The sequence below is a fragment of the Hemicordylus capensis genome, chromosome 14 (assembly GCF_027244095.1).
Source record: "Hemicordylus capensis ecotype Gifberg chromosome 14, rHemCap1.1.pri, whole genome shotgun sequence".
Classification (NCBI taxonomy): domain Eukaryota; kingdom Metazoa; phylum Chordata; class Lepidosauria; order Squamata; family Cordylidae; genus Hemicordylus; species Hemicordylus capensis.
In genome coordinates, this window is record NC_069670.1 from 14,705,365 (window position 1) to 14,731,585 (window position 26,221).

The 26,221-nt window shown below is 52.0% G+C and overlaps 2 protein-coding genes across 2 annotated transcripts in view; one reads left to right on the top strand and one right to left on the bottom strand.

Annotated features, from left to right (window-relative positions):
• Window positions 1-10,902: 10,902 nt before the first annotated feature.
• Window positions 10,903-26,221, bottom strand: part of LOC128337203 (palmitoyltransferase ZDHHC3-like) — a 33,203-nt gene continuing 17,884 nt past the window's right edge. The window contains exon 10 of the mRNA XM_053277946.1: window positions 10,903-12,422. The gene's annotated coding sequence lies outside the window, so the exon portion shown is untranslated. The remainder of the gene's footprint in view (window positions 12,423-26,221) is intronic.
• ADAMTS4 (ADAM metallopeptidase with thrombospondin type 1 motif 4) lies at window positions 11,355-25,779 on the top strand. Its single transcript, XM_053277945.1, has 9 exons — window positions 11,355-12,042; window positions 15,778-16,101; window positions 16,402-16,534; window positions 17,658-17,825; window positions 19,130-19,416; window positions 20,275-20,461; window positions 21,388-21,563; window positions 21,800-21,975; window positions 22,832-25,779. The coding sequence occupies exons 1-9, from the start codon at window positions 11,371-11,373 to the stop codon at window positions 23,271-23,273; spliced, it is 2,565 nt and encodes an 854-aa protein (XP_053133920.1). The 5' UTR covers window positions 11,355-11,370; the 3' UTR covers window positions 23,274-25,779.

Below are 26,221 nucleotides of genomic sequence, written 5' to 3' on the forward strand. Positions count from 1 at the left end.
GGAAATTAGAGGGACCACTGATGGTGACCCCAAAGGACCAGCCTCCCCGCTGGCCTCTATCCTGGCCTGCTTAGCTGCAGTCCACACTCCACGTACTCCAGTTCCATATCAGGTGGGCGTGAGACTGAAATGCCCAGCCGGGCCTCTCGGGGTTGGGCCTAACAGCCTGGCATGGCTGCTGCTGCCAGCAGCACACTGAGAAGAACCTTTGTCTGGGAGCATCTTTTGCTTGCGCCGTCCGGGAGCAGGCCCCCAGGCAAGCTGGCACTGAAGACTTTTTGTTGTGGGATCTCGTCACCTCCTTTGTTTTCCTCTTGAGATGTCCGGGGCTTGTTCTCTGTGCCCAACGCCCTGTGGACTGAGAGACATCTCCTCCCGATACATCTGTCTTCGCTCAGCTTCACCTCTGGATAGGGACTTGTCCCCTGCAGCCAGGCAGCAGGGCAGGGAAAGGTGGTGGAAGGAGTTCATGATGGGAGGTCAGGACCGCAGGGGTCTGTCAGGACCACTGACACATCCGTCACTGCTATTGCTCATTCATTCGAGCTGGACAAGGACACATGCAACTTCCTGTAATAAGAGGTCCTGGGGAATCCACCAAGACGTTTACCACCTTTCCCCAATTATTATACATCGATCCCTGCTTTAATAACAGTCTCAGTCCACAATTACTAATAATAATATAAACAAACATTATTTGTTAGTCACCCCATAACAAATTGTTCTCTGGGCAGCTCACCACACAACATTAAAACATCAAATAAAAATATATCACACAGGAATATAGGAAGCTGCCATATACTGAGTCAGACCATCGGTCCATCTCGCTCAGTATTGTCTACACAGACTGGCAGCGGATTCCTGGAGAAGCCACTCTCTGGATCTTGGGCTGTGTGTGGACAATCACCATTAGGGTTTCCCCCTCAATTTAAGCCATAAGTTATCTCTTATCAAAGAAATAATTGGTTGATCAACCGATTGCAGGAGAGAAACTGAGGCAGGGGAGACAGCAGAGGAAAGGCAGAGAAGAAGAATATGCAAATATGGGAAGAAGAATATGCAATTACTAACTGCATATGCAATTACTAAGAATATGCAATTACTAAGAATATGCAATTACTAAGAATATGCAATTACTAACTGCACACCTACTGGGGTGCCAGGACAGGAGATGACGGGGATTAGGCACCTGTGCCATGGAAAAAGGTGAATTTTGAGCAGGAATTTCATGGAAGTGACGGAGAGACAGCCTCATAGAGATGTTCTGGGAGGGAATTCCAGGCATTGCATCAAAGAACTGGCACATCCCCGCGATACAGAACTACCTCTGGCTAGGTGAGGGAGGAGCAGTTCTCAAGGGGGAGGAAATGAGGCCTGTTGCAACAGGATCTGACTTGCCTCCTTTTTCCAAATGAAACTTCCGCTGCCTGCCAGTTTTATTTGGAATTTCTGGGAATTGATCATCATCGTGGCTGGGGCAGGGAAACCAAGCATTGTCTTATCCCTGCAGGGCCTGGAAAACAGGCAACATCACTTCCTACCGAGAGGTGGGGGCACTGATGGTGGTGCACAGCACAGACACGGGGCGGGGGCATGAAGGAGAGGTGCTGGCAGGGCAGGAGTGGGTCTAGGGCCGCGGACATGGTCAGTCGGTGTTTTGCTGTGCTGTGCAACAGAATCTGGTCCGGATTCCCTTGATGAAGAAGGGTTGCCACTTGCCAGCCCTCCAGGAGACTTTTGAAAGCCATCTTGGAGATACTGTTAAAAAGATTCTTCAGGACAGCTTCCGTCAGAGTTGGCAACCCTACCTCAAAGGGACTTTAAATGGCTGCTCTTTTTTCACACCAACACGAACCTTTCACTTCCTTCACCCAAGCTACAGTCCATCAACATTCTGTCGAGATGGTTTCTTCTAAGGCAGAATGTTTTGTCAACATTCCATGACATCACAGCAGCTCACAGTCAATGGCTAGGAGAGGACCTGCAGACTAGCAAGCCACATAGAGAACATACCACCACCCCATGCTGTTCCAGAAAGATTTCAGAAGAGCCGCAACACGCATTCAGAACGCAGGCAAACGATCCAGCATCAGGTGCCACCATTTCACTACAGAAACAGAAGATTGGTGTAAATACAGCCTGTTCACATCATCCCAGCAACAATGCTGTCATCGAATCACAAGTTCCCAGATCAAATCCAGAGACAATTCACAAATCATGGGCTACATGTATTCTTAGAAAGAGCTCCACATTTCTGGCAATCTTTCCCAAACCAAGAAAAAAGAAAAGCTGGCTAGACCTTCCTATAGACGGTATTTCTCTGCAGTTTCCATCACACAGGCAGAAAATCATCTTAGGGGGTAGAAGAATAAATACACACCATAAACCAGGACTGGAAAAAACACTTCAGGGTTTCTGAGAGCCGGTATTGATTATTTTTAAGAGGCAGCCCATGACAGGATCGAAGAAATAGTCCAAATTCCTAAATAACAGCAGCAGCAAATGTCCTGGTGATCCCACTTTCTTTAGCTCTTCTCATCATATACTGAAAATTGACTAGAAACTCAATACCTTTTACTATAATTATACACTAAGCAACCCTTTATGGAAATGGGGGCGAGGAAGCCGCACTTGGATCCAACCTTGCAGACTTTGAGAAAGCAATCTAAAGCTTCCAACTTCTCTCCAAACCCCCCTCCGCAACTCACTCTGTCTCTGATTGGCCTAATAATTCGTATGTTTACAGCACCCCTTTCCCCCAAAGAACTCAGGGCAAGAGGCACAGATGGGGCTATTCTCCCAACAACCCTGTGAGGTTGACTGGCCTGTTTGTATCCCGAGTCCTTTATTTATCCATAAGCCACACCCATGGTCACCTTGTGGGCTTCAGGGTGGTTTAAACCTGGGCCTTCTTAGTCCTGGTCTGACACGGTAACCACTGCACCAAACCGACTTTGTAATCTCCGAGAGGTAGAAACGCCTATATCAGGCAGCAGCGATCTAGGAAGATGCTAAAAGGCTTCATCTCACACTGCGCGGGAGAGGGCAATGGTCAACCCCTCCTGTATTCTACCAAAGAAAACCACAGGGCTCTGTGGGCACCAGGAGTCGAAATTGACTTGACGGCACACTTGACCTTTAGTGGTACCATCGTTAGGTCTCCCGAGGCTTGCAGAAAATTCCAGGTTCGGTCCCTGGCAGCATCTGTTGCAGATGGAGTGACCTTTTGCGCCCACTATCCTAATGACCACTAGGGGCACTGGGAGTAGAGGTAGCTAGTGAGGGTCTCCTTACCTGCCTTCTTGCCTCTACACCATGACCCTTACTTTGGCTCCACCTCAGGTACTGCCTATGGCGAGTCAGTCCTCTTCCTTTCTCCTTAGAGAGAAGATGGAAACATCTCTCTCTCCCCACCTACCTATTCGTTATGCATTGCAGCTGATAGACAGGATTAGGTCTTTCCTATTCTAAATGCATTTCACCGATAAATCAACGTAGTTTAGAATCTACACAGTGTGATCTCCATGCATGTTCCTTAAACAGCTGCAAGAACTAAACTCTGCACTCTGTACGTGGAGTGGGAGCTTCCTTATACACTTTGCTGAGTAATCACAATTATTAATTTGATTACTTTGCTAAATAACCACAAACCCCAACAGCATCTTCAGGTAGGGGTTGGGGACTCCAGTGGGAAGCCTTGGAGAAGCTGCTACCAGTCAGTGTAGACGAGACTTGAGCTAGATGGACGGAGGGTCTGACTCGGTATAAGGCAGCTTCCCATGTTCCTTTGGGGCTTGGGCAAAGCCTGGGCGTTAGGTGGTGACACCTGACACGCCTTGGTTTTAGCCCCTCACCTTTAGAATTCCTTCTTTCCACTCGAGACCTCAAGAAGTGAGTGGAGGGAAAAGCCCAAACTGCAACTCAGACACACACACACACCGCCAGGCACGGCCTTTCCCTGCAGCCCTAATCCCAAATGGAAATGAAACCTTGTCAATGGAGCTGGATTTGCTGCTGTTCTTTCCTTGGTCTCCTGGCCTCTGCTTTCCCTCATCTCCTTTATATTGCTTTCCTCTCTGATGAAATGTGTAAATTGTAAGCTCCTTGGGGTGGGGGCCGGGGGGCAAAGACCTTTCTTTCTTTCTTTTTTGCTTGTTACTACTTAAGCACTGTGTACACTGCTGATAGCCCTGCTAACCTGGCAAAGAGGCACCTTTTAAGGTGGTGATTCTCTTTATTTAGCAGGAGGAGAGTAACTGGCCCTCTCCACCCCCAGCACAGCACCCCTCCAGTGACTGTGGCTGGTGTCTGTCTTCTGTTTCTTTTAGATTGTGAGCCCTTTGGGGACAGGGAGCCCTCTTATTTATTTATTATTTCTCTGTGTAAACCGCCCTGAGCCATTTTTGGAAGGGCGGTAGAGAAATTGAATAAATAATAATAACAATAGTAATATAGAGTTTTCAGATACGCAAATATAATATAATATTTAGCATCCTGTGAGCATGGTCTTGACAAGGCTTTACTACTGCTGTCCTGAAGACTATTATGCAGACCATTCTCTCGTTATTGAAGGTAGACAGATAATTAGCACTATCAACGTTTAACCTTGGGTTTTTTGCAAATGGTTTTTGGAATCTGTTTCATTCTTGGTGGTATGCTGTTTTCAGCACCTAGTGATAACGCACGATTAGGCCCGTAGCCAGAAATGTTGCCGTGATGTTACTTAACAGGGTGGGGAATCATTCCGGGACAGACAGAACATAATTAGTCAAATATGTTTATAAAGTAATTTAATTGCATTACTATTTAGTGAGCAAATCCCCGCTGGTACTATATCGGGCAGCAGTGATATAGGAAGTTGCTGAAAGGGATCAACTCTTACTGTGCGGGAGGAGGAAATGGTCAACCCCTCCTGTATTCTACCAAAGACAACCACAGGGCTCTGTGGGTGCCAGGAGTCAACACCGACTCGACGGCACCACTTTACACCTTTGTGGGCTACTGGCCACTTGTGCAGGAAGCATTTATCCTCAGTGGGTGAATAGGAACATAGGGAGCTGCCATATACTGAGTCAGACCATTGGTCTATCTCGCTCAGTATTGTCTTCACAGACTGGCAGCGGCTTCTCCAAGGTGGCAGGCAGGAATCTCTCTCAGCCATATCTTGGAGAGGCTGCCAGGGAAGGAACTTGGAACCTTCTGCTCTTCCCAGAGCGGCTCCATCCCCTGAGGGGAATCTCTTCCAGTGCTCACACTTCAAGTCTCCCATTCATATGCAACCAGGGCAGACCCTGCTTAGCTAAAGGGACAAGTCGTGCTTGCGACCACAAGGCGGGTTCATGACATGCACCGGGCTGGGTCTGGGGGCTTTGGGAACTGCGAGCCCTGCTGGCTCCCAAGAACCTTGGAGCCGTCAGTGGGGGCTGTCAGCCATTCAGGTTTTTCTCTGTGGCCCTGGGAGGGGCGGCCTCCATTCTCCAGGGGCTCGGCCGAACTTGGCTGCCTGAATCATGTTTTCCTGTATGCCTTTCTAAGGAGCGAAAAAGGTAGCCGCCAGAGCCACAGTGGGCGTGTGTGTGGCAAGGGATGGAGGGCCGGGCGGGGAGTGACGCTTTGTTCCACAACTTCTTCCTCTTCACAGCTGCCTGAGTAATCACCCCTCATCCTTCCCCTCTTGAGTCAAAGGGAGGATGGGACTGGACTTCCAGGTCCGTTTCCTTCGCCCGGCTTCCGTGCCAAATACAGGCCAATAAAGAGGTATGGGGGATGATGATGAGTTCAGCATGGCAGGCCCAGAAACCTCCGCTAGACGCTGAGTGGCGATGGTCACTGCTGTGGAAACCACACAAGATGAAAGGCTTCGAGCTTCAAACGCATACAGTCCCGCCTGCCAGCGAACACATTATTCGGCTAAAAACAGACTGTCCACAAGCCCAGCCGCAGAATGGCTGGAAGGGGCTGTGATGTCACGGAAGGCTCACAAGCACTCTAACTGCCGAGGGAGAAGGGGAAGGGAAGAAGGGCTGAAAAATCAAAACAGAACCGTGCAGATTTATTGGGCTGCTGTGCCCATAAATCAGCTGCCCGGATCAGAATTTGGGCTCTAGAGGATCTCGGTGATCTTTCTGGGAAGCAACAGGTTTCCAGCCCTTGTGCCTCCTGCAAAATAAAAATTCTTCGAGCACCTAAAGCAAGCTATCTCCTGCAAAATTAAGCCCATGCTATGTACATTTATGCAATTCATTTCCACAGAAATCTGGGTTCCTTGACTGGGGGAGAAATAGGAACCTGAGATGCCCAGCCTTCTGCATATGTGCAGGAGCACAGTATCCTGCTTTCCATGTACCCTTTGCAATGATCGCAGATGCTTAAAATACCTGACCTACTTTCCTTGTGGCCCTGAACAAAGCGTTAGGACTATTTTATCAGGAGGTTTTTCACACATGACTCTGTGCCTCGGGCTATCTGAAGAGCAGATTCGAGGCATTTTAATTCCGAGGAATTAGATGGACCATTCGCATAGCCATCAGCACCTCCATCCGACAGCACCTTCAGAGAAAGCAGAAGCCCCAGAGTTTTTTTTAACCCAGACATAACTTGGGCTAAGCCAGAATCCGCAGCTTCCCTTGGGAGAAAAACAAAATCCTGTCTGTCCTGGTCCCTGATGGAGAATATGTGGACAGGCACACTCCAATCAGGAGTGGATTTCAGGGGCGGGGTGGGTGGGGGGAGCCCTGTCTGTAAAACCTCCAGGAGATGGAACTCTGGGGTCAGAAAGAAAGTGGTGGATGGGGGATCTAAAGAACAGCAATCTGGAAACCTCGTTTCGTATGCCTGAGAGAGAACAGCTTCCACGAAAGAAACCCAGAGGATTGCGTGTCCTGCCAGGGGGTATAAGCTAGGGGAGAGGGGGCCCATGTTCGCCCCTCTCCTCGGCGGCCCCTTGGAGTGAGAGAGATAATTACGGAAATAGGGAGGGGTGGAGCTGGGGGGCCCTCCGGAGCTGGGGGGCCCTCAGGTGCTCGGGTTCTTTGAACCCATCCGCTCAATGATAGCGACACCCCTGTCTGTGTCCTGCTAAGAAAACCAACTGAAGATGACGGAGGGCCAGTCGATTTCCTAGAAGCAAGAGCAGGCCCCAGGTGGGAGGTAGTGGGCCATGAGCTTGCCAGGGGAGTCCAGAGCTCCTGGATCTCTGCTTTTGCTCTGGACCTACAAGCAGCTGTGGCTGTCTGCCGCTTGGAAGGGTGTCTCTTTCATCTCCTCAAGGCTGAGCATGGAGAATAGCGGAGCAGCGTAAAAGAAAGGAAAGCATGACAACTCTCTTGACTGTGCAGAGCTTCGGCAGGGAGGGAGAGAGCGTGTGTGTGTGCATCTGGGGAGGAAGGGTACAAAACAGATGTGAAAAGGAGACGGTAGAGATGGAGAGGCAGGACAGACTGCACAGATACCGACACAAGACCGACACACAGATGATAAAGACTGTGAAAGAATGAAAATAAAGTGGGGGGGGGGAAGAGAGAGGCAAGGAGAGGTGTGTGTGTGTGTGTGTGTGTGTGTGTGAAGGAAGAGGGGAAAGCATAGCGCAGCTAGGGCAGGAGGGTAAAGATGGTTTGAGTGGTGTGTGTGTTTGTTTGTGTGCAGCTGAAGTTTCCAGAAAGATCTGCTTAGATTCCTCCGAACCAGCCGATTAGACAAGAGATATCCCCCTGTTCCTTTGGCAGGGCTGGAGAGGAGACTGGCCAAGGATGTCTAGATTTGTGCCAAGAATATGGGAAGGGTGAGGGGGGTGAGGCTGAGACTGAGGTTAGAGGAGGACAAAGGAAAACCAAGAAGAGAAGAGGAAATCCAAATAATATCTTAGTGTTTGTTCATGATAAAATAAATAAATAAATAATATAGAATATCACGAGATCCTTGACATCTCCAGGAGGCTTGAGAAAAAGCCCAGGAGAGCTGCTGCCAGTCAGTGTAGACAGTACCAAGCTGGGTAGACCACGGGTCTGAATCGACTCGGAAGCCGGCAGCTTCATAAGATACCAGCACGGACTGCTGAAATTGCTAGCCATTATCCTGAAGATCCATCAAGATCATGGGAACATCAGGCACCTATTGCAAGTAGGTAATACCACCACAAGGAAGAAAGAGAAAAAGAAAAAGAAAAAGGAAAGGAAAAGGAAAAGAAAAAGAAAAAGAGCATACATTGCCACAGGCTGAGGAAATTATCACTGTAGAGCCCAGGTGCCAAGCCATGAGAAGGCTTAGTTCCAGAGAGGAATCCGATTCTCCTTCTTCTCTTTCAAAAGCACCACTTTCTCCCAGGCCTCAACTCCAGCCTCGCTTGGGCTGCATTCAGCCTGACCTCCCTCCCTGCTTCCTCAAAGGGCTGTGGGAAAGAGGGTGAGCACGTTCCCAGAAGGCCCCTCTTGGCTTGGGAAAGGCAGCGAGACGGTCATCAAATGGGAGCTGGCCTTCGGGAAATGCCTTGTCCTCTGCAAAGCACTGTCGTCAGAAACGACAAGTTTCTTGGAAGTTTTAGAGTGACAAACGCAAAGCTGACTTTCCTGAAGGAGACCACCAAGGTCACCTTTGGTGTGTGGAGGGGGCCAAACACAGTGTCATTCCCAGCCAGATAACTGTGGACCAAAGGTGTGTGTGTTTGTGTGTGCGTGCGTGTGCATTTACACTAAAAACTGAAACCAGTTTCATGCTTTGCCACCTATCCCTCCACACCAAGCAACTGCATTTATGTCAGGAAGCCAAGAATCACCTCTCATCCCCTTACACAAACGGCACTTTCCAGAATCCTCTGAGGCGGCGGTGGTGATGGGGAAGCCCTCACAGTTAAACCAGATTAAAAACAGTTTACACTGGGAGTACAGATATCACAGATGCCATCAGGGATGTTGCAAATTCAGAAGTGCAGAAGGCTCTCTCCATGATGACAGCCCCTCTGGCCATGCCCACCCCAACAGCCAGAGAAGCCAAGAAGTCCTGGCGCTCCATCCTCCCCCTCCTGGATGTCATCACATAGCACTTGCCTGTCCACGTATACCTGTGTTATATTAACAAGAGACAGGCACTGATTTGGGAATGGAGCCTCACAGCTTTGCCAGCAGCAACTGTTGGTCATTTCTGCATCAGAATCTGATTTTGTTGGACTGCCACATTTCAGGCACAATTCTCCTTGTCCTGTCACTAACTTCATTTCAGATATTTTTAAAAACCCCTGTGTATTTCAACCTTGCAAGAAGATTCCCAAGGCAGCGTCCGAGTGAAAACAAAAATATGCAACGTCTGACGAGCCAATTGACCAGAAAATAAAGCAAGTGGCAAAAGCTCTCCACATATCGGACTGAAGTAAGCAGCTACAGCAAAGCCGCAGAGCAGGGCAGTTCCACAGAACTAGCCACCCCGCTCAGTGCACGGGCAAAGAGAGAGTTCCAAAAGCTAGCAAAGTCAGTGGCAGCTGAGTGGACGATTTCGCTGGGGAGAAAATTTAAGCGCCAGCATGCCACCACAAACATTCTCTGCTCGCCATCTCCTTCTGCTCCAAAAGGCAGAGGCGCCTGGAAGAGGGTTTCTGAAAGGGATCTTAATGCTCCAGCAACTCGACTGATGGACAGGTTCATGGGGGAGGAGGAGGTCCCTCAATCCTGGTCCCAGGCTGTTAAGGGCTTGAAGGACCAAGACCAGCACCTTGGACAGAGTCCAGAAATGTCCTGGCAGCCAGGAGAGTCCCTCCTCCCCCATTCAGAGTGGCATAAATATGCTCCTGGCAGCCTGCCTGCCTTAATAGCCAGGTCTCCACATTCATTCAGGACAGTCTCCAAGGGCAGCCCATCTGTGACACATCAGAGCTATCTAGCCTGGCTGCTGCTACAGCTGGGGTAACTGTGGCCAGGTCACTTCTCTCCAAGAAGGGGCACGGCTGGCAGACCAGCCAAAAGGTGGGGGAAAGGTGTTGTGAGCTACTGAGCGACTGGTGCTCAGCCCGGCTGGTGCTCAGCCTGGTGGCACCTTCTATGCTGTAAACCAGAACAGGCTGACCCTCACGTCAGCAACCGCTCACCAACAGCACATCCGCCATTTGCCAGACTCCAGGTCCCAAGCCGCAAGATGCTTTGAAGCTTAAAATCATGTGGACTAGCGCCGTGTGGAATGGGGAAAGCTTCTTCCCTCCGCTTGAATAGGTGTGACAAGAAGGCTGCTTTGCTCTCCAAACTGGGATGCTGCTCACCTTCCATAGTAATACACCTGTGAAAAGCCAGTACCTGGAAGCGCATTTGCCTGCTAAGAAAATACAATCCGCGCAGCCAGAGAGAGCCAGAAAGAGAATCTGCCAAAGAGGCAGTCCTGGCTTTGTATTTCCAAAAAAAGAAGAAAAGAAAAAGCTGCGTCAAACTGGCATCTGGACAAGTAATAACGACGAGTTTCTAGATTTCTAAAAATGGGCATCTAGCCAATGGTGAAACATAGTGTGTCACTCAAGAAAGAAAGAAAAAAAAAGAACAACACACCCCTGCCCTTCCCTATGCAAAAGAAAAAGGAACACGGCCGGTGGTGTGGTGTGCGTGGAAAGTACATCAGCAAAGAGATGGGGGGGGGGAGTTCTTGCCTCCTGATTGGACCGAAACATCTGTTTAAAAGGAAAGGAGCCCAGCTACGAGAGAGCAATTCAATCAGAGAGGGAGAGATTTCTACATACACACACACACACATATATATACACACATTCCCTCTCCAACTCACCAAGTTTTCCAGAGATTATTACACAGAAGAGAAGAAAAGAGAGAAAAAGAGAAAGCTCCTACTGGAACTGCATCCATCTTTTCTGTTTTCTATTTTCATCCCAGCTCTTCTATTGTAGAGAAGGAAACCCTTTTTTAAAAAAACACACCATTTCTATTTCTTTTTATTTGGAACTAAAGCAGAAAACTCTACTCCGTCCTGCTGCAAAGGCTGTGGTAGCAGCACGAGTGTGGAAAAAGAGGCATATTCCTCCGTTGGAAGAGACTTGGCAGCAGAGAAGACCAAAAAGAAAAAAAGAAACAAAATCTGGGAAGAGAATTTCGATTGTTCACTTTAAGAAGCAAAAATAGCGGCAAGAAGCTTCACACTCAGGCGTGTGAGGTGACAGGAGACTCTGGTTTTCCTGGCTGTAAAACCCCAAAGGGAAGGGATGCTCTTTGCTTAGGCGCAGAGGATCACAGGTAGCAGAGAGGAGAGGCAATAACTATCTGTATTTATTATAATCCGTACCTTTCGTGTTCCTCAGCTGATTTTTGCTGACCTGAAGGGTTTGTCTTTTTTTTTTTTTAATTTTTAAAGTCCTAAAATCACATATCTGTTTTTTGGTTTAAAAAAAAAATGGTCACCTTCCCTTTTTTCAGGACAGAATTTAATAATTTACCCACCATGATTCTTGTACTGTTTGCCACCTGCTGCCACCTGGTCCTGGCAGGGGAGGAGCACGCTCATGTTGGCAGGTACCAAGAAGACATTGTCTTCCCCGAGAGACTCAATGCCACGTTCCATCCTGCCGGTCAGGATGAGGACGGCTTGTGGGATAACAGCCTGGGCAGCAGCGGGAGCCCAGGGGAGGAGCACCTCTCGTATCGGATCCAGGCGTTCGGAGAAGAACTGGTGCTCCGTTTAGAGAAAGACCCCAGTTTCTTCTCGGAGGGCTTGACTGTACAGTATCTGGGCAGCCCCAAGCAGGTGGTGGACGATCCGATGGAGCAAGGAACCTATTACACTGGGACGGTGAACTCTGACCCAGAGTCAATTGCGGCGGTCAACTACAACGGGGCATCCCTGCTGGGGGTGCTGCAGTACCGGGGCGCAGAGTATCATGTGCAGCCTCTGGAAGGGGGAGTCCCAAATGCAGCAGGAGGCGCTGGGGCCCATGTGGTGAGGAAGAAGATGCCGGAAAAAGCCGATGGACCCACGTGTGGAGTCAGGTCCCAGGTGCCCGAGAGCAGGCCGGCCCCCGGGGGTGAACTTTTGACCGCGTCGCAGACGTCTCCCAGGAGAGCCAAGGTAGGAGTGGCCACTTGCTGGCTTTGGGATACAGCGGGCTAAAATGCCCACTAGGGATGCTTTTCATTTACAGGTTGGTTCCATAGTTAGGGGTACTTAAAGGTACCCTTGGCCAGAGATCCCTTCCTCCGAGTATCTCTCCTTTGCTCTTGGGGGTCTCTCTCCTTTGCTCTTTCTTGGGAGGTTCTCTTGTCCTCAGCTATGCTCTCAGTGGGTGCTAGAGCATCTGCTTTGCAATGCAGAAGGTCTCAGGTTCAATTCCTGGCAGCACCTCCGGGACGAACTGGGAAAGACTCCTGCCCCAAACCTTGGAGAGTTGCTGCCAGTCAGTGTAGACAATACCAATGGACCAAGGGTCTGACTCAGTATAAAGCAGCTTCCTATGGAAGGAAGGTGGGGTGGTGTTTGACATAGGGAGCTGCCATATACTGAGTCAGACCATTGGTCTATCTAGCTCAGTATCGTCTTCACAGACTGGCAGCGGCTTCTCCAAGGTTGCTGGCAGGAATCTCTCTCAGCCCTGTCTTGGAGATGCTGCCAAAGAGGGAACTTGGGAACCTAGATGCTCTTCCCAGAGTGGCTCCATCCCCTAAGTGGAGGAATCTCTTCCAGTGCTCACACATCAAGTCTCCCATTCAAATGCAACTACGGCAGACCCTGCTTAGCTAAGGGGACAAGTCATGCTTGCTGACACAAGACCGGCTCTCCTCTTCCAAACAGACTCTCTTTGTTCCTTCCCTACAACAAAGTGCCAGATTTATCCTCCTCCTCCTGAGAGCCAGAAATCTGTGTCCAACCATACCGGGCCCTACCTGCCAACACTTTGGCTGGTAAGAATCAGCGGCCACAACTAACACCTGCAGCATACCCATCCAATCTGCTCAATCCTGGCAGGGCAGAAACACACAGAGAGGGCCAGCAGGAGGTGGAAACAAGAAGAGATGTTAGTAACTGCTTCGTAGTTCTACTCGGGGATGGCTGTTGGGAGAAAAGTTAGAAATCTGCCCCTGGGTAACCCAATTTTGTTTTTAATCTTTGTTGTCGTTGTTGCAAAACAACAGAGCACTAGTTGACAGGATGCAAATGAACCTAATTAGCATCATGTTGTGCATAATTTATTCTGCATCTGTGGGTCCCAGGGACAGGCAAGGGATGATGCACAGAAGGCTCTTGTCTATCCTGCTAGGCTGTTCCTCCCTGCTAGTTTCCAAGTGCAGGGAGTGTTTTTGGCATAGCAGAGCAGAAAATAATGATAATATCGGAAATCGAGTATTTGACTTGCACATCGCAAGCGTTCCACTTACATGGCCTCAGAAATCTTCACAACAGTCCTGTGAGGTAGACCAGTATCGACCCCACACTGCAGATGTGAGATCGCAAGAGTGTAGTGTGGTGCACCCATTTCCCGCAGGTGAGCCCGTCACCCTTCCTGCCCACCCACTTTCCAGCCCCACTGCAGTTTCCCCAATGCCTCCCCACCTCCGATCCCTCCACGGCTGCCTTTCCCCATCCATTATAAAAACTTGCACCTCTGCAGAGGCAGGAATTTCTCCATGCCTGTTCTGTGCAGCGCTGAGCACAGCGGTCGCTCTATCTCCTGCTAGGTGGTGATACAAACAGGTGAATTTCATGTGTGTCTGCCTGCATGCAGGTCCTGTTTCCTGAATGCACAAAAGAAAGAGAGAGAGAGATTCTCTCTCTCTCTCTCTCCCCGCCTCCCCTGTGTCTCATCTTTCTCTCCCCGCTACTCAGTGGAAGGGGTGAAATGCCTGTTGCTTTCCAGTCGTGCACGTCAGAGAGAGAAGAACAGAACAGAGTGAATCAGGGGGAAAGCCCAGCCCTGCTGTGCCATATTCCACACCCCCACAATCGCCACCCCCATCCCCGGCTGCCTCCTGGCCCCGGCTGAGATGTCGGGAGCTGCTGGGTTAGGAAAGAGACACGAAACCAACCCGCAGAGCTGCAGCAGGGGGAACCACCAGCCCTGTTCCTACTGCTGGGAACAGACTCCCGCCACTCCTGGGTTAGGGCTGCCAACTGTTCCGGATGGCCTGGAATCTCACAGCTAGCTCAGTCCTGGAGATATTAACGGATTGCTATGGTGAAAAATATTAGGAGAAGGCCGAGCTGTCGGGCGGGTGTGTGTCTAGGGCTCTCCAGGAATAGCTCAAGTCAGAGTTGGCAACCTTGCAAGCTCTCGAGTGACTTCTCTGTATAAAGGAGAGCGGCAACTAAGGCTCTTCTTCCTTCAGCGGTGGCACAGAAGAGGGGATTCTGAGAGCTGCCACTGTGTGCCCAGGAGCGACAGAAGTCACACTGGGTGATATTCCACCATCTGACCCCCACCTCAAAAGCAGCAGCCCATCAGAACAACTGGTCCGGGGCCAGGTTATTCTCACAGAGCGGTAGAGGGAATTTATCTCTGCATGCAGACTCACTGGAACAGAGGCGTGCCCCTCCTCCATAATAATAATAATAAAAAATGAAGCATTTCAAGGAAAGGTGCTGTGAATAAGAACCCCATGTCCTCTAGGATGGCTACCCTAATCCTGCCAATGCAGTTCGGCCCATGTGGGCATATTGCCCCTGGGCATGCACAGAATACACTTCCCTTGCCACAGAGTAAGCACCACGGGCAGCTCCTGCATTGAGGAGGAGGAGGAGGAGGAGGAGGAGGAGAGAATGCTGCCGGGTCAAAGGATGCAGGCTGGAGCTCTGCTTCCTGCTGGACCTTTTTGGCATCTGTCCCCTTCCACAGGGCCAGAAGTGTTTAGCTGCCATGCCAGCCTCTCTCCCTTGGCATCGCTGTAGCTAGCTCTGACTTCACAGGGGCTGCAGGGACGTCTCAGTGCTGCACACACCCAAAGGGACGCTGCCTCCTGCCCAGGGCAAACCAGATGTTGGTGCCTGGCATCCGACTGTACTGAAGAAAGAGCTGGGTTCAGCGCTCAGGGCTTCGTACCAATGGCAGACCAGCCCTGAGCACCCCCCCTCCGCTTCCTCAGGAATTCTGCCGGGCACGCAGCCAGAGACAGCTACCCACAAGAATATAAGCTGAGCAGGTTAACCCTGACGCAGCCCAAAGGCGTCCAGGAACAAGAGTTCTTAACTCTGCAACTTCCAGCCGGTAGGTCAATCAACTAAAGCAGGGGACTACAACTCCCATCATCTCCAGCCACAACTGCAGCTGGGGATAATGGGAGTTGTAGCCCAACAGCTGGAGAGTGTCAGAAAGGGCACTCCAAACTAAAGCTTTAGTAAGTCAATTGATCTGGCCTCGGCAGGTGGATTAACTAACGCTTAATGTATTGATTATTAAGTTAACTTAATCAACTTTTTAGTGGATTAACCCATAGATTAGCTGCAGTGACAATCTTCATAATCCATACCACTGAATCACTTCCAGCTCATGAAATGCATCTTCTCCAGTTCCCTGTGAGTACCAGAAATGGTATTTGCCACATCCTGGTGACAATACTGTGTTGTTCAAATAAGTCCATCTGAGGAGCCAATATGCACCCATCCACCTTTTAGCTCATCCTTTCTTTACTAAAAATGTTGATTAAATCCAAGGAGCAGCTCTTTCTCGGGCATTTCCATCCATCCTCCTGGATGTGCCTTTGGCAGTCTGGGGCAATAGGTGGAGTCAGAGGAATAGAATGAGGAGGAAAGAAAATGGCGCACTCCTTCCCTGCCCGACTCACCTTTCACCCTCTTTCTCTCTCTCCCCGACAGCGATTCGCGTCCGTCCCACGCTACGTGGAGACGCTGGTGGTGGCCGACGAGGCGATGGAGCGCTTCCACGGCGCAGGCCTCAAACGCTACCTGCTCACCGTCATGGCCGCCGCCGCCAAGTTCTTCCGCCACCCTAGTCTGAAGAATCCTGTCAACGTGGTGGTGACTCGGTTGGTCGTGATCGGGCAGGGCGAGGACGGGCTCCAGGTGTCCTCCAACGCCGCCGAGACGCTGCGCAACTTCTGCAAGTGGCAGAAAGGCCTCAACAAGCCCGACGACAAGGATCCCGAACACTTCGACACAGCCATCCTCTTCTCCAGACAGGTGAGTCTGCCGGTCGGCAGCCCTTGGCCCAATATGCCGCGTGAGAGCAGGGTGCGGTGTTGGGCAGAGAGGGCGGCAGGGAGCTCTTCACCTCCGCCATTCAATATCTCGTTCTTAAAATGAACTGGACGGGCAGCAGTCGGTGAAGGCATGACTCTGCCGGTCACAAATCGACGCACCTGATAAGAGAGTCCATCTCCAAGAGCTAAAGCCCCAGGAAAAGGACATCGGGGCACGGCGGTCCTTGCAGGACATCCAACCCAGACCCTCATTTGGCATGTGCGTCTCTTTTGCTGACAGGACCTGTGTGGGCGCGATAGCTGTGGCACGCTGGGCATGGCGGACGTTGGCACGGTGTGCGATCCAGCCCGCAGCTGCTCCATTGTGGAGGACGACGGTCTCCAGGCTGCCTTCACCGCGGCCCATGAACTCGGTAAGCAGAGAACAGTAGCTTTTATTCAGGCGTGGGGACCACATCCAGACGCCCTCAGGAACTACCCGACTGCTCCACCCTTGCCTGAAAGTCAGCAGCTGCTCAGGCTGCGTGCCTGCCAAGTGGTTTGTGTCTTCTTCACAGGGAGTTGTAGTTCCCTGCAAAAGGGATCTCTAGGACTACAATTCCCGAGAGTCATGGGGCAGAGCCGTGGCAGCCAAATAGGCATCAAACCGCTCTTAAGTTTGGCGTGTATATCATTCATTACATTTAATACACATATTTCTTCCATGATGGCATTCACAAAGACATCTCCAGGTCACCAGGGTGCTTTCCAGACTAGACCCTGCAATGGGGTCAGGATGCATCTCGGGAGGGTGTCTCCACACTTCAATGCCTTGTTTCAAATTTAATCACTGCAAAACGGAGCTAGATATTGTACACCCAGCGTGGAAAAGTTGCTGTTTTGTCAGGTTGTGAGTTGCTGCCAGACTGCTCCCCCTGTTGTTTCCGTTCCGAAGGAAACTTGCCCGAATGGAGGCATTTTGCTTCTATTAATGAGCAGCAAGTCTGGAAAGCGCCCAGCTGGTAACTCATCCCAGTACTGACCAGACCTAGTCCTCCTTAGCTTCAGCAAGGTGGATGTATCCGATGCCTTTAGGCCTCATTTATTTAGTGCATTTATATACTGCCTTATACAAAAAGTCCCTGGGCAGTTCACAATATTTTAAAAAAGCTTATAGAGCTAGTTTAAAAGGCCTGTTGAAACAAGCGGCTTACTGTATATACAACACTGATATGGATTCAAATGGATTCAAAACATCTGCATCAGGGAAATCCAAATCATATGAAGCAAACTGAGCGCTGATGTTGCAGATTTTCTCATTTGTCCAGCTTTAACCCTTGCTGAAAAATTTTGGGGGCACAGGACTAGAAACGTGGTTAAAAACAAACACACGAATCCAAAAGGTTGAGATTCTGGCCCTGCAAACTCTGCGTTAGACAGCAGGTTCTTTCCTTGCCCGGCAAACACCTGAGCAGGAGGAGACCCACACAGCTCTGCAAGGAAGGGCTGATGGGAAGTGGCGCTGACCCCTTATTCCCCTCCTGCCCCCACGCATAGGCCACGTCTTCAACATGCTGCACGACGACGACAAACACTGCAAGGAGCTGAACCGCCACAGCACCTCCCGCCACATGATGGCCTCTGTCATGTCCCCCGTGAACCCTGACGAGATGTGGTCGCCCTGCAGCGCCCACTTCATCACTGACTTCCTGGATAACCGCCTCGGTAAGACCCCGCTCGCTTGGGCCTCATCATCTGTCCAATTCAGGTCTTCGTGACTACCCCGGGCCTGCTGACCCCTCCCTTGAGGCCCTGCGGCATGGGAACCGTTCTTATGAGCCTTGGCTGAGTGGGTTGTGGCATAAACAACACGGCTTATGTGAAGGAGTTCAGGGCCACACAGGACAGAGACCCCCTTCTGCTCCCTGTCCTGGGCCAGAAAAGGATGGAAGCCAATCTCCGCAGGGGGACATAGATGGCACCTTTCATCTCTAATCCCCATACCCACCCCTGCCTGGAATCTGCCTGGGGCCATCCTGATTCTTGGCCACTTGAGTCCCCCTCCTCAGGGGTGTCCTTCTGCTACTTCGTTAGCCATGGCGTCCCTTACAACAGAGAGGCGCAAGGCTGCCACCTGCTGAGAGTTAAAAGGAACAAACCCCAATGGACTTTAGATGAACAGGGTGGGGGCGGGCGGGGTGGGGCTGGTTTTATAGCCTGGAATGAAGGTATCAAGGATTGCTGCTCATGCACTGACAATCCACCTGGGAGGGGAAGCAAAGCTTCTCCTTTTAGGAGAAGCGGATATTCCACGGCTACAAATTGCTTCCCGGGAGCAAGGGAGCAGCATTAAGGGAGGAGGGCTGGTCTTGTGATAGCAAGCATGAGTCACCCCTTTGCCAAGCAGGGTCCACCCTGGTTTGCATTTGAATGGGAGACGCCACATGTGAGCGCTGTAAGATTAGGGGAAGGGGCCGCTCTGGGAAGAGCCCCTGCCTGCTTGATTGCAGAAGATTCCAAGTTCCCGCCCTGGCAGCATCTCCAAGAGAAGGCGGAGAGAGACTCTCCTGCCTGCAACCTTGGAGAAGCCGCTGCCAGTCATAGGAAGCTGCCATATACTGAGTCAGACCCTTGGTCCATCTAGCTCAGCATTGTCTACCCAGACTGGCAGCGGCTTCTCCAAGGTTGCAGGCAGGAGTCTCTCTCCGCCCTGTCTTGGAGATGCTGCCAGGGAGGGAACTGGGAACCTTTTTCTGCTCTTCCCAGAGCGGCTCCATCCCCTAAGAAGGGGAATCTCTTGCAGTGCTGCTCACACTTCTCGTCTCCCATTCAAATGCAACCAGGGTGGACCCTGCTTAGCTAAGGGGACCAGTCCTGCTTGCTCCCACCAGACCAGCTCTCCTCTCTGGGGAGACTCACCAGTTTGGGCAGACAGTACCGAGCGAGATGGACCAAGAGGGTCTGGCTCAGTCTAGGGCTGCTTCCTAAGTGCCACGGCCCAGGCTCAGCCGCTCCCTCGTTCCCTGCAGGTCAGTGCCTCCTGGACAAACCGAGCGAACCCCTGCGCCTGCCAGCCGCCTTCCCCGGCAGCGATTACGACGTCGACCAGCAGTGCCAACTGAGCTTCGGGTCCGACTCGCGCCACTGCCCCAACATGCACCCACCCTGCGCCTCGCTGTGGTGCACGGGGCGGATCAACGGGCAGGTCATGTGCCAGACCAAGTACTTCCCCTGGGCCGACGGGACACCTTGCGGCGAGGGCAAGAGCTGCATGAGCGGCCAGTGCCTCAGCAAAGTGGAGCTGAAGGCCTACAACGTGAGTAGCCCGGGAGGAGCCCCCGCCCTCTGCCTCAAACCACCATGGCGACTGGTGGGAGCAGGTGGCTAGGAAGAGCGGGGCCGTGGAAAGGAGGGGCCGGCCCATTTTGGCGGGGTGGGGTCCTGTCCACTGCGGCGGTTGCTCCCACACAGCACACCTGAGAGGGGGCGCACTTGGAGGAGATGGACACTGTGGAGAGGACAGGAGAGGGGCCACACAGCCCTTCTTCTCTCCCTCTGGATCCTCGGTCAACTAACTAGCACACTCTTCGGAGGTCTGGTCAATTTCACCCTGCCTAGTTCATCCATAGCACAGAAGGCTGGATCTGCAGCTGACCCACGGCGGAGTCGGCATAGGACCAGGGCACAAAGATACAACCATCGGACACACACACACACACACGCACACACAGACACAGACACAGACACACACACACACCCCGAAATAAGTCCCTCAGTGCACGCCACACAGCACTTAGGACATACAGGGCATCTTGCTGGCATCACACAACGGCTCAGAGACCAAGTTGCTAGTCCTCTGGAAGTCCCTGGTTCGAACCTCGCCTCTGCCACAAACCCATGAGGTGGCCTTAGACTGGTTAAGCACTTTGGGCCCTTCTGCAGGCGTTGGACTACAACTCCCATCACTCCCGACTACTGGTCGCTGGGGATGATGGGAGTCTGAGTCAGGTCAAAGCTTAGACCAACTACCGTCAAGGGCCTGCTTCACAGGGTTGTGGGTTGGGCTTGCAGAAGGATGGACGTGAGGTGCTCTGAACATCCCAAAGCGCCGTGCAAAGACTCAGCCTTGTTTTTTCCAGGCAAATAATCTCCTCTCCCTCTCGCTTGCTTGCAGGTTCCAACCAATGGAGGCTGGGGGCACTGGGGTCCATGGGGCGAGTGTTCCCGCACCTGTGGAGGGGGGGTGCAGTACTCCACCCGCGAGTGCAACAAGCCCGTCCCGCGCAACGGCGGCAAGTACTGCGAGGGGAAACGCACCCAATACCGCTCCTGCAATGTCCAGGATTGCCCTGACGGGAATGGTGAGAGGACGCCTTTTTCGCTTTAACATACCCTCCTAGACCACCTTTCTGCTTGATTGCGGAAAGGCAGCCCAGAGCTTTCAGTCGGCGCGCAAGCCGGTTTAAAAATGGAGACACAGGTAGTCAGAGAGGAGTTGTCTCCTCCATCTTTGGGCTGGCACGGAGCCAAGGAGTAGCAGCCCCACCTGCGCTGCCTGGCCAGCTGCCCTCACTAAGCCTCTGAGCAAAGTTCCACCTATGATTCTGAACACTCACTTCACTACTGAATGTGGAAAAGGTGACGGCATTCAGCCTGACTATAGAAATACAATTCAGTGATGCTACTACCTAAAACAGGGGTGCCTATTCTGCATCATAACATAAGAACATAAGAACGGCCCTGCTGGATCAAGCCCAAGGAAGCCCATCTAGTCCCGCATCTTGTTTCGCACAGTGGCCCACCAGAGGCTGCTGGGAAGTCCACAGGCAGGAGTTAAGGGCATGCCCTTCCTCCTGCTTTTACTCCCCTGCAACTGGTACTCAGAGGAATCCTGCCTCCGGGGCTGGAGGTGGCTTATAGCCCTCCGACTAGTAGCCGTTGATAGACCTCTCCTTCATGAAGTGATCCAAACCCCTCTTCAAGCCATCCAGGTGGTTGGCCGTCACCACATCATGTGGCAGAGAGTTCCACAAGCTGATTATGCGCTGTGTGAAAAAGTACTTCTGTTTGTTGGTCCTAGATTTCCTAGCCATCAATTTCATGGGATGACCCCTGGTTCTAGTGTGATGGGAGAGGGAGAAGAATTTCTCTCTCTCTCCACTTTCTCCACACCATGCATGGTTTTATAGACCTCTGACCACACTGCACAGAGGGCGTGTCTCATCACAGCCTCCTCCCCTCATTACAACGTGAAGCAAACTGACCCTGTGTGGGAATTTCCTTCCAGCCTTGACCTATCGCGAGCAGCAGTGTGCCGTCTACAACCACCGGGAGGACATGTTTAAAGGCTACCCTTCTCCCATGGACTGGGTGCCCCGCTACAGCGGTGTGTCTGAACACGACCAGTGCAAGCTGACCTGCCAATCTCATGCTCTTGGCTATTACTACGTCCTGCAACCACGGGTGAGTAGAGACTGGTCCTCCTGGGCTCAGGAGACGCTGAGATGAATTTATAGAGAAGTAGCCTTTTTTCCTTCTCTCTTTCAAAGTCAAGGGTCTGCAAGCCTGAACTGGAAGAGAGTATGTGGGTGGGTTAGAAGATGAAGGGGCTCAAAGGGCCAAGACCTGGGATAGGGAAGTGATCCCCCCCACCCCGTGACTCCCTAGGGCACCACACACTGACTCTCGCTCGGTTCTAGGTGGCTGATGGAACGCCCTGCTCCCCCGAATCCACCTCAGTCTGCGTCCAGGGACGCTGCGTCCACGCCGGCTGTGACCGCATCATCGGCTCCAAGAAGAAGTTTGACAAATGCATGGTCTGCGGAGGAGACAACTCTCGCTGCACCAAGATCTACGGCTCCTTCACCAAACCCCAGTGAGTGGCATTTTCCCTGGGCTCTACTTCTGCTGTCCAACGCCTGGAATAAGCAGGACACCACAGAGGTCTCCAGAACCTCTGCAGCATTCCCAGAAGCTTACAGGTCTTGTGCGTGCAGGACCCTGTCGAAAGGATCCACAGAGAGTCCAGTTTATGGGCCCAGATTAAAACGATGCATCGTTGGCACTTCAAAAAAAAATATATTTTTTAACGTTTTACCAAACCATTATGATTCCTGCTGAGTCAGAAGAGGTGCAACCCCATGCAGATTGCCCTATAAAGACAAGGGGGCGGGCGGTGGGGGAGACTAGAGTGATGTACACCCTGAAAATCTGGTAGAAGTGGAAAGTTGCCATAGTCTATGATTTGAGTAGAGTTGCCCTAGCCCAGGGGTGGGCGTAAGTACCCTTGGCCCTCCGGCTGTTGCTGAACTACAACTCCCATCATGCCCAGCCACCATTTATTGGAACTGTAGTTCAACAACCGTTGGAGGCCCAAGTATGCCTACCCCTGCTCTAGCCCCATCTCTATGGCGAACGCTCTCTCTCTCTCTCTCTCTCTCTCTCTCACTGGAAATGAAGGAGCAAATGGCGTCTGAGAGCGGAAGTGCTCATAAGGGACTAGTCTTTTTCTATGGATTGGCCCCTTCGGGACACTTCGGGGTGGAGGTGGGGCGCTCTCGTCCCCCAGTTCTGGAAATCCCATTCAGCCCCGAACACGGCCCTCCTCTGTCCAAAAGGTGATCATTAGAGGGGCTCTGCACCTCTAGCCTGCTTGGCCAAGACTGACTCAGAGTCTCCATTTCAACTCATTCCTGATGATCTTTCTTCTCTCCCCCCCACCCCGCCACCAGGTACGGTTACAACGACGTGGTCACCATCCCCGCAGGAGCCACCCACATCGTGATCCGCCAGAACAGCGGCTCCTCCTCCACCAGCGATGGCATCTACTTGGCCCTGCGCCGGCAGGACGGCTCTTACGCCCTCAACGGCAACTACATCCTGTCGCCCTCCGAGCAGGACGTCCACCTGCAGGGCGGCGTCGCCTTGCGCTACAACGGGGCCACCAAGGCCATGGAGGTGATCTCGGGCCGTGGGCCGCTACAAGAGCCTCTCACCCTCCAAGCCTTGGTGGTGTCGGACCAGAAGACGCCGCGCTTGAAGTATACGTTCTTCGTCCCCAAGCGCTCTAAGAGACCGCCCACCCAAGACAGCCCCAAGAGCCAGTCGATCCAGTGGCTGAAGCAGAAGGCCCGCATTTTAGAAATCCTAAGGAACCGAAGAAGTGGCAAATAGACCCACGGGGGGGTTCTGGGCGGGCCGCAAAGGTGGTCTTTGCCCCTCCAAACCACAAAGGGGTACATAGGGAGGGAGTGGTCCAGAGCATGACGATATGCCCTTCCAAAGATGACCAACTGCATCTCCTCTCCCTCTTTCCCACAAGGGACCCTAAGCAGCTTGCAAGCGGGTGCCACGTTAGTCTCTGCACACTCAGGGCCCTTCCAAAACCATCCACAGCTTGTCACGGTCCCTTTCTGGCCTGCTCGGCTCTGCCTGGATGCTTGGTGACTCAGGACGCCAACCAAGGAAGCCAAGGGAAGCCTAAGAACTGTGTTACTCGCGTGGTCTTCTTGGCCGATCAGGCCCCACCCATCTCCTCCCTGGGGAAACTGCAAGGACTATGGGGTGATAAATCAGACTCTGAACTCTCCGGGGAAGGGAAGAGGGCGCCACACCTCTCTCATTCCAAGTTTGGGAGAGGCCAGCACCAGCCGTCCGTGGCACAGAGAGACACTGGACACTGGTTTTTTTAAAGGCGTTCCTTTGGGCTTAGCCAAGCACCTTCCACAGGCTGGGCTTTATGACCCCCCACCCCATGGTAGCTATACCATTGGAGCTGACAGATTCCTGTGCTGTATTTATTATTGGGTTTATTTATTTGCCGCTCTGGCTATGTAGAGTATGAGTTGTGGGGAGGGGATCTCTCTCGCGCGCTCTCTCTTTTTACCAGAAAAAAGCAAAGCAAGCAACGCTCCTCAGCTCTCACTGAAACTTGGCAAGTTCACACCACACATTTTCTAGGACAGCCAGGAAATGTGCTTGAGTTGGTGGTGTCTACCTCAGCGTCTTAGCGCCTTCTCCTCCTCCTCCCTCTGCCCCCTTCACAAGTAACTCTTTCCTCGGCCCCTAAGCCCTCTTTGAGCGGTCTCTGTGGGGACGGCCAAGCCTGCCCGCTTCTGGCAGTTGTGGGTTTGCCTGTGGCACTGACTCGGCACCAGAGAAATTACAAGCCTTGGCTTGGGAGCAATCCAGCCCCAAAGCTGTGGGCCCAAAGGCCTCTCCCACAACATCCTGGCCTCCATCCCCAAAGGGGAGGGAAAGGGTTAGGCCCTCTCTCTCATGCATGCCGCTGCTGTGGCCTGCACAGTGGGCCAACCCAAAAACGGCACAGAGAGGCTAAGGCGAGGAATTTACCCTTCGGCCCAGAGAATGCTGTGTCTGGGCTGGTTCCCAGGATCACAGGCTGCAAGTGGAGTGGACACCCCGGACATCACGGCCCAGAAGGCACTCTCCACAGCATTTGCAAGAGAGTAAGCAGCGGCTTCACTCAAAGTGACCACTGAACACACCCTTTTTTTAAGCCTCTAAAATCAAATCGATGGGGAGATCCACAGGCACAGGGGACAGTTCCTTGCAACGTCGCAAAAATGGGAGTGAAATTCAGCGGAGCAAGGGGGAAATGGGACACGGGACCCCAACTATCAGAGAGGGAAAGAGTGCCTTGGGGGTCCTGGGTTCTCCCCGTGTGCCACGTGGCTTCACAGAGCACCGAGGGGGCTGCACTGAAGCCCGGATTCCACAGTGCACGCCAGCCTCTGGTGGGGCCTGTCTCAGCAGCTCCCTTGGCGGGGGCCCTCCGCACAGGCTACTGCTGCCCACCCAGCCATTCACAGCTGCACTGGATCTCAATCCTCTCCCTGGTGCAATCCCTGCCAGAGCTCTTCCCCTCCCTCGCCTTTCCTCTCACAGCAGCCCTTTTGTCCTTTCCTCCCCAGCCCCACAAACAAGTACACGAAACAACGGCCTATTCTTCCTCCGTCCACCCTGTCTCCACTCTGCTCCCTTCCGCCCCTTTCTAGACTGTCAGCCCCTTGGGGCAGGGACCAGTCCTCTGTCACACACACACACACACAACCGCCACTCCCGAGGAGAAGCAGAGGTGCCAAGACAGCAAAGACTCTTTTAGGGCGATATCTTACCGTCCCTTTCAAAACACTGCCCTAGAACTGTTAAGGAAGCAGGACTCCTCCTGGGTTCATCTTCCTAGGAGGAGCAGAAGAGCCAGAAATGCCAGGAACAAAGTTCCCCCCGTCCTGACTTCTCCCTTGGCAAAGCTGTGCTAAGCCTGAGTTGTGCCTGTGAACTATGCCCATGCTGGGGCGAGACCCCTAGAATTTCTCCCTGGAGGGGGTGAATCTAATTTAAACCTCTGTAGAATCAGAGGGTGGGGGGGAAAACCCCAAGCCTTCACAGTTTCTGCCCTGGGGCGGTCTTTCGCCCGCAATACATGTCCCAGCCAGGAGACTGATGCTGAAGGTTAATAATTTAATTAAGTTATGATTTAACGAGCAGCAATAAATGGCCTACCGGCCCTGTGGCAAAACACCTCCCCTCCGCAAGAGCTGGAGGGTGGTGGTGTTTCAACCAGTTTTGTATAAGTGGCATGTTAATATTAATAATTATTGAGGTGTGTGTGTTTTTTAAATAATAATAATAAAACTTCCCAGGTTATTTAATGCTATTTATAAACCCACTTTTGGTCCGTGTGGTTCTTTCTAAGGACTCCGTTCTATGGCTACCCTTAGCAATCAGTATTTGGGGATGGGACTGAAAAAAGGTTTTTTTAAAATGTCCTTTTTCTGGGCTTGGGGAAGAGTTAGAAGCAAGAGCGAAGGTCGTCTGCATCCATAGCCTCCTTTCTATTGGAAACAGAGCCCCCCGGAAGCAGTAAGGCAGTCAGTTCTAAGAGAAAGCACAGGCATCTTCATGGCAAACAGGTCTATCACTGGCTAGTCCTTGCAGAGCCTCTGTGGTGGAACTCCCATGTGGGGAGGCAGATTACCACTGAATACTACGCATTATTGCCTTTGCGTCCTGCTTAAGGGCTTCCCAGGAAGCTGCGGCCACTGCATGAAACTTCTGTGCCCCCTTGGGTCTCTCACTCGGCAAGGCTCTCCTTAAGC

What these genes read in the sequence shown, in the direction of transcription:
- ADAMTS4 (XM_053277945.1), top strand. Translation starts at nt 11,371, where the DNA reads ATGGTCACCTTCCCTTTTTTCAGGACAGAATTTAATAATTTACCCACC. An exon ending in CGTCTCCCAGGAGAGCCAAG is followed by an intron (nt 12,043 to 15,777) that starts GTAGGAGTGGCC and finishes TCTCCCCGACAG; the next exon opens with CGATTCGCGTCCGTCCCACG. An exon ending in CACCGCGGCCCATGAACTCG is followed by an intron (nt 16,535 to 17,657) that starts GTAAGCAGAGAA and finishes CCCCACGCATAG; the next exon opens with GCCACGTCTTCAACATGCTG.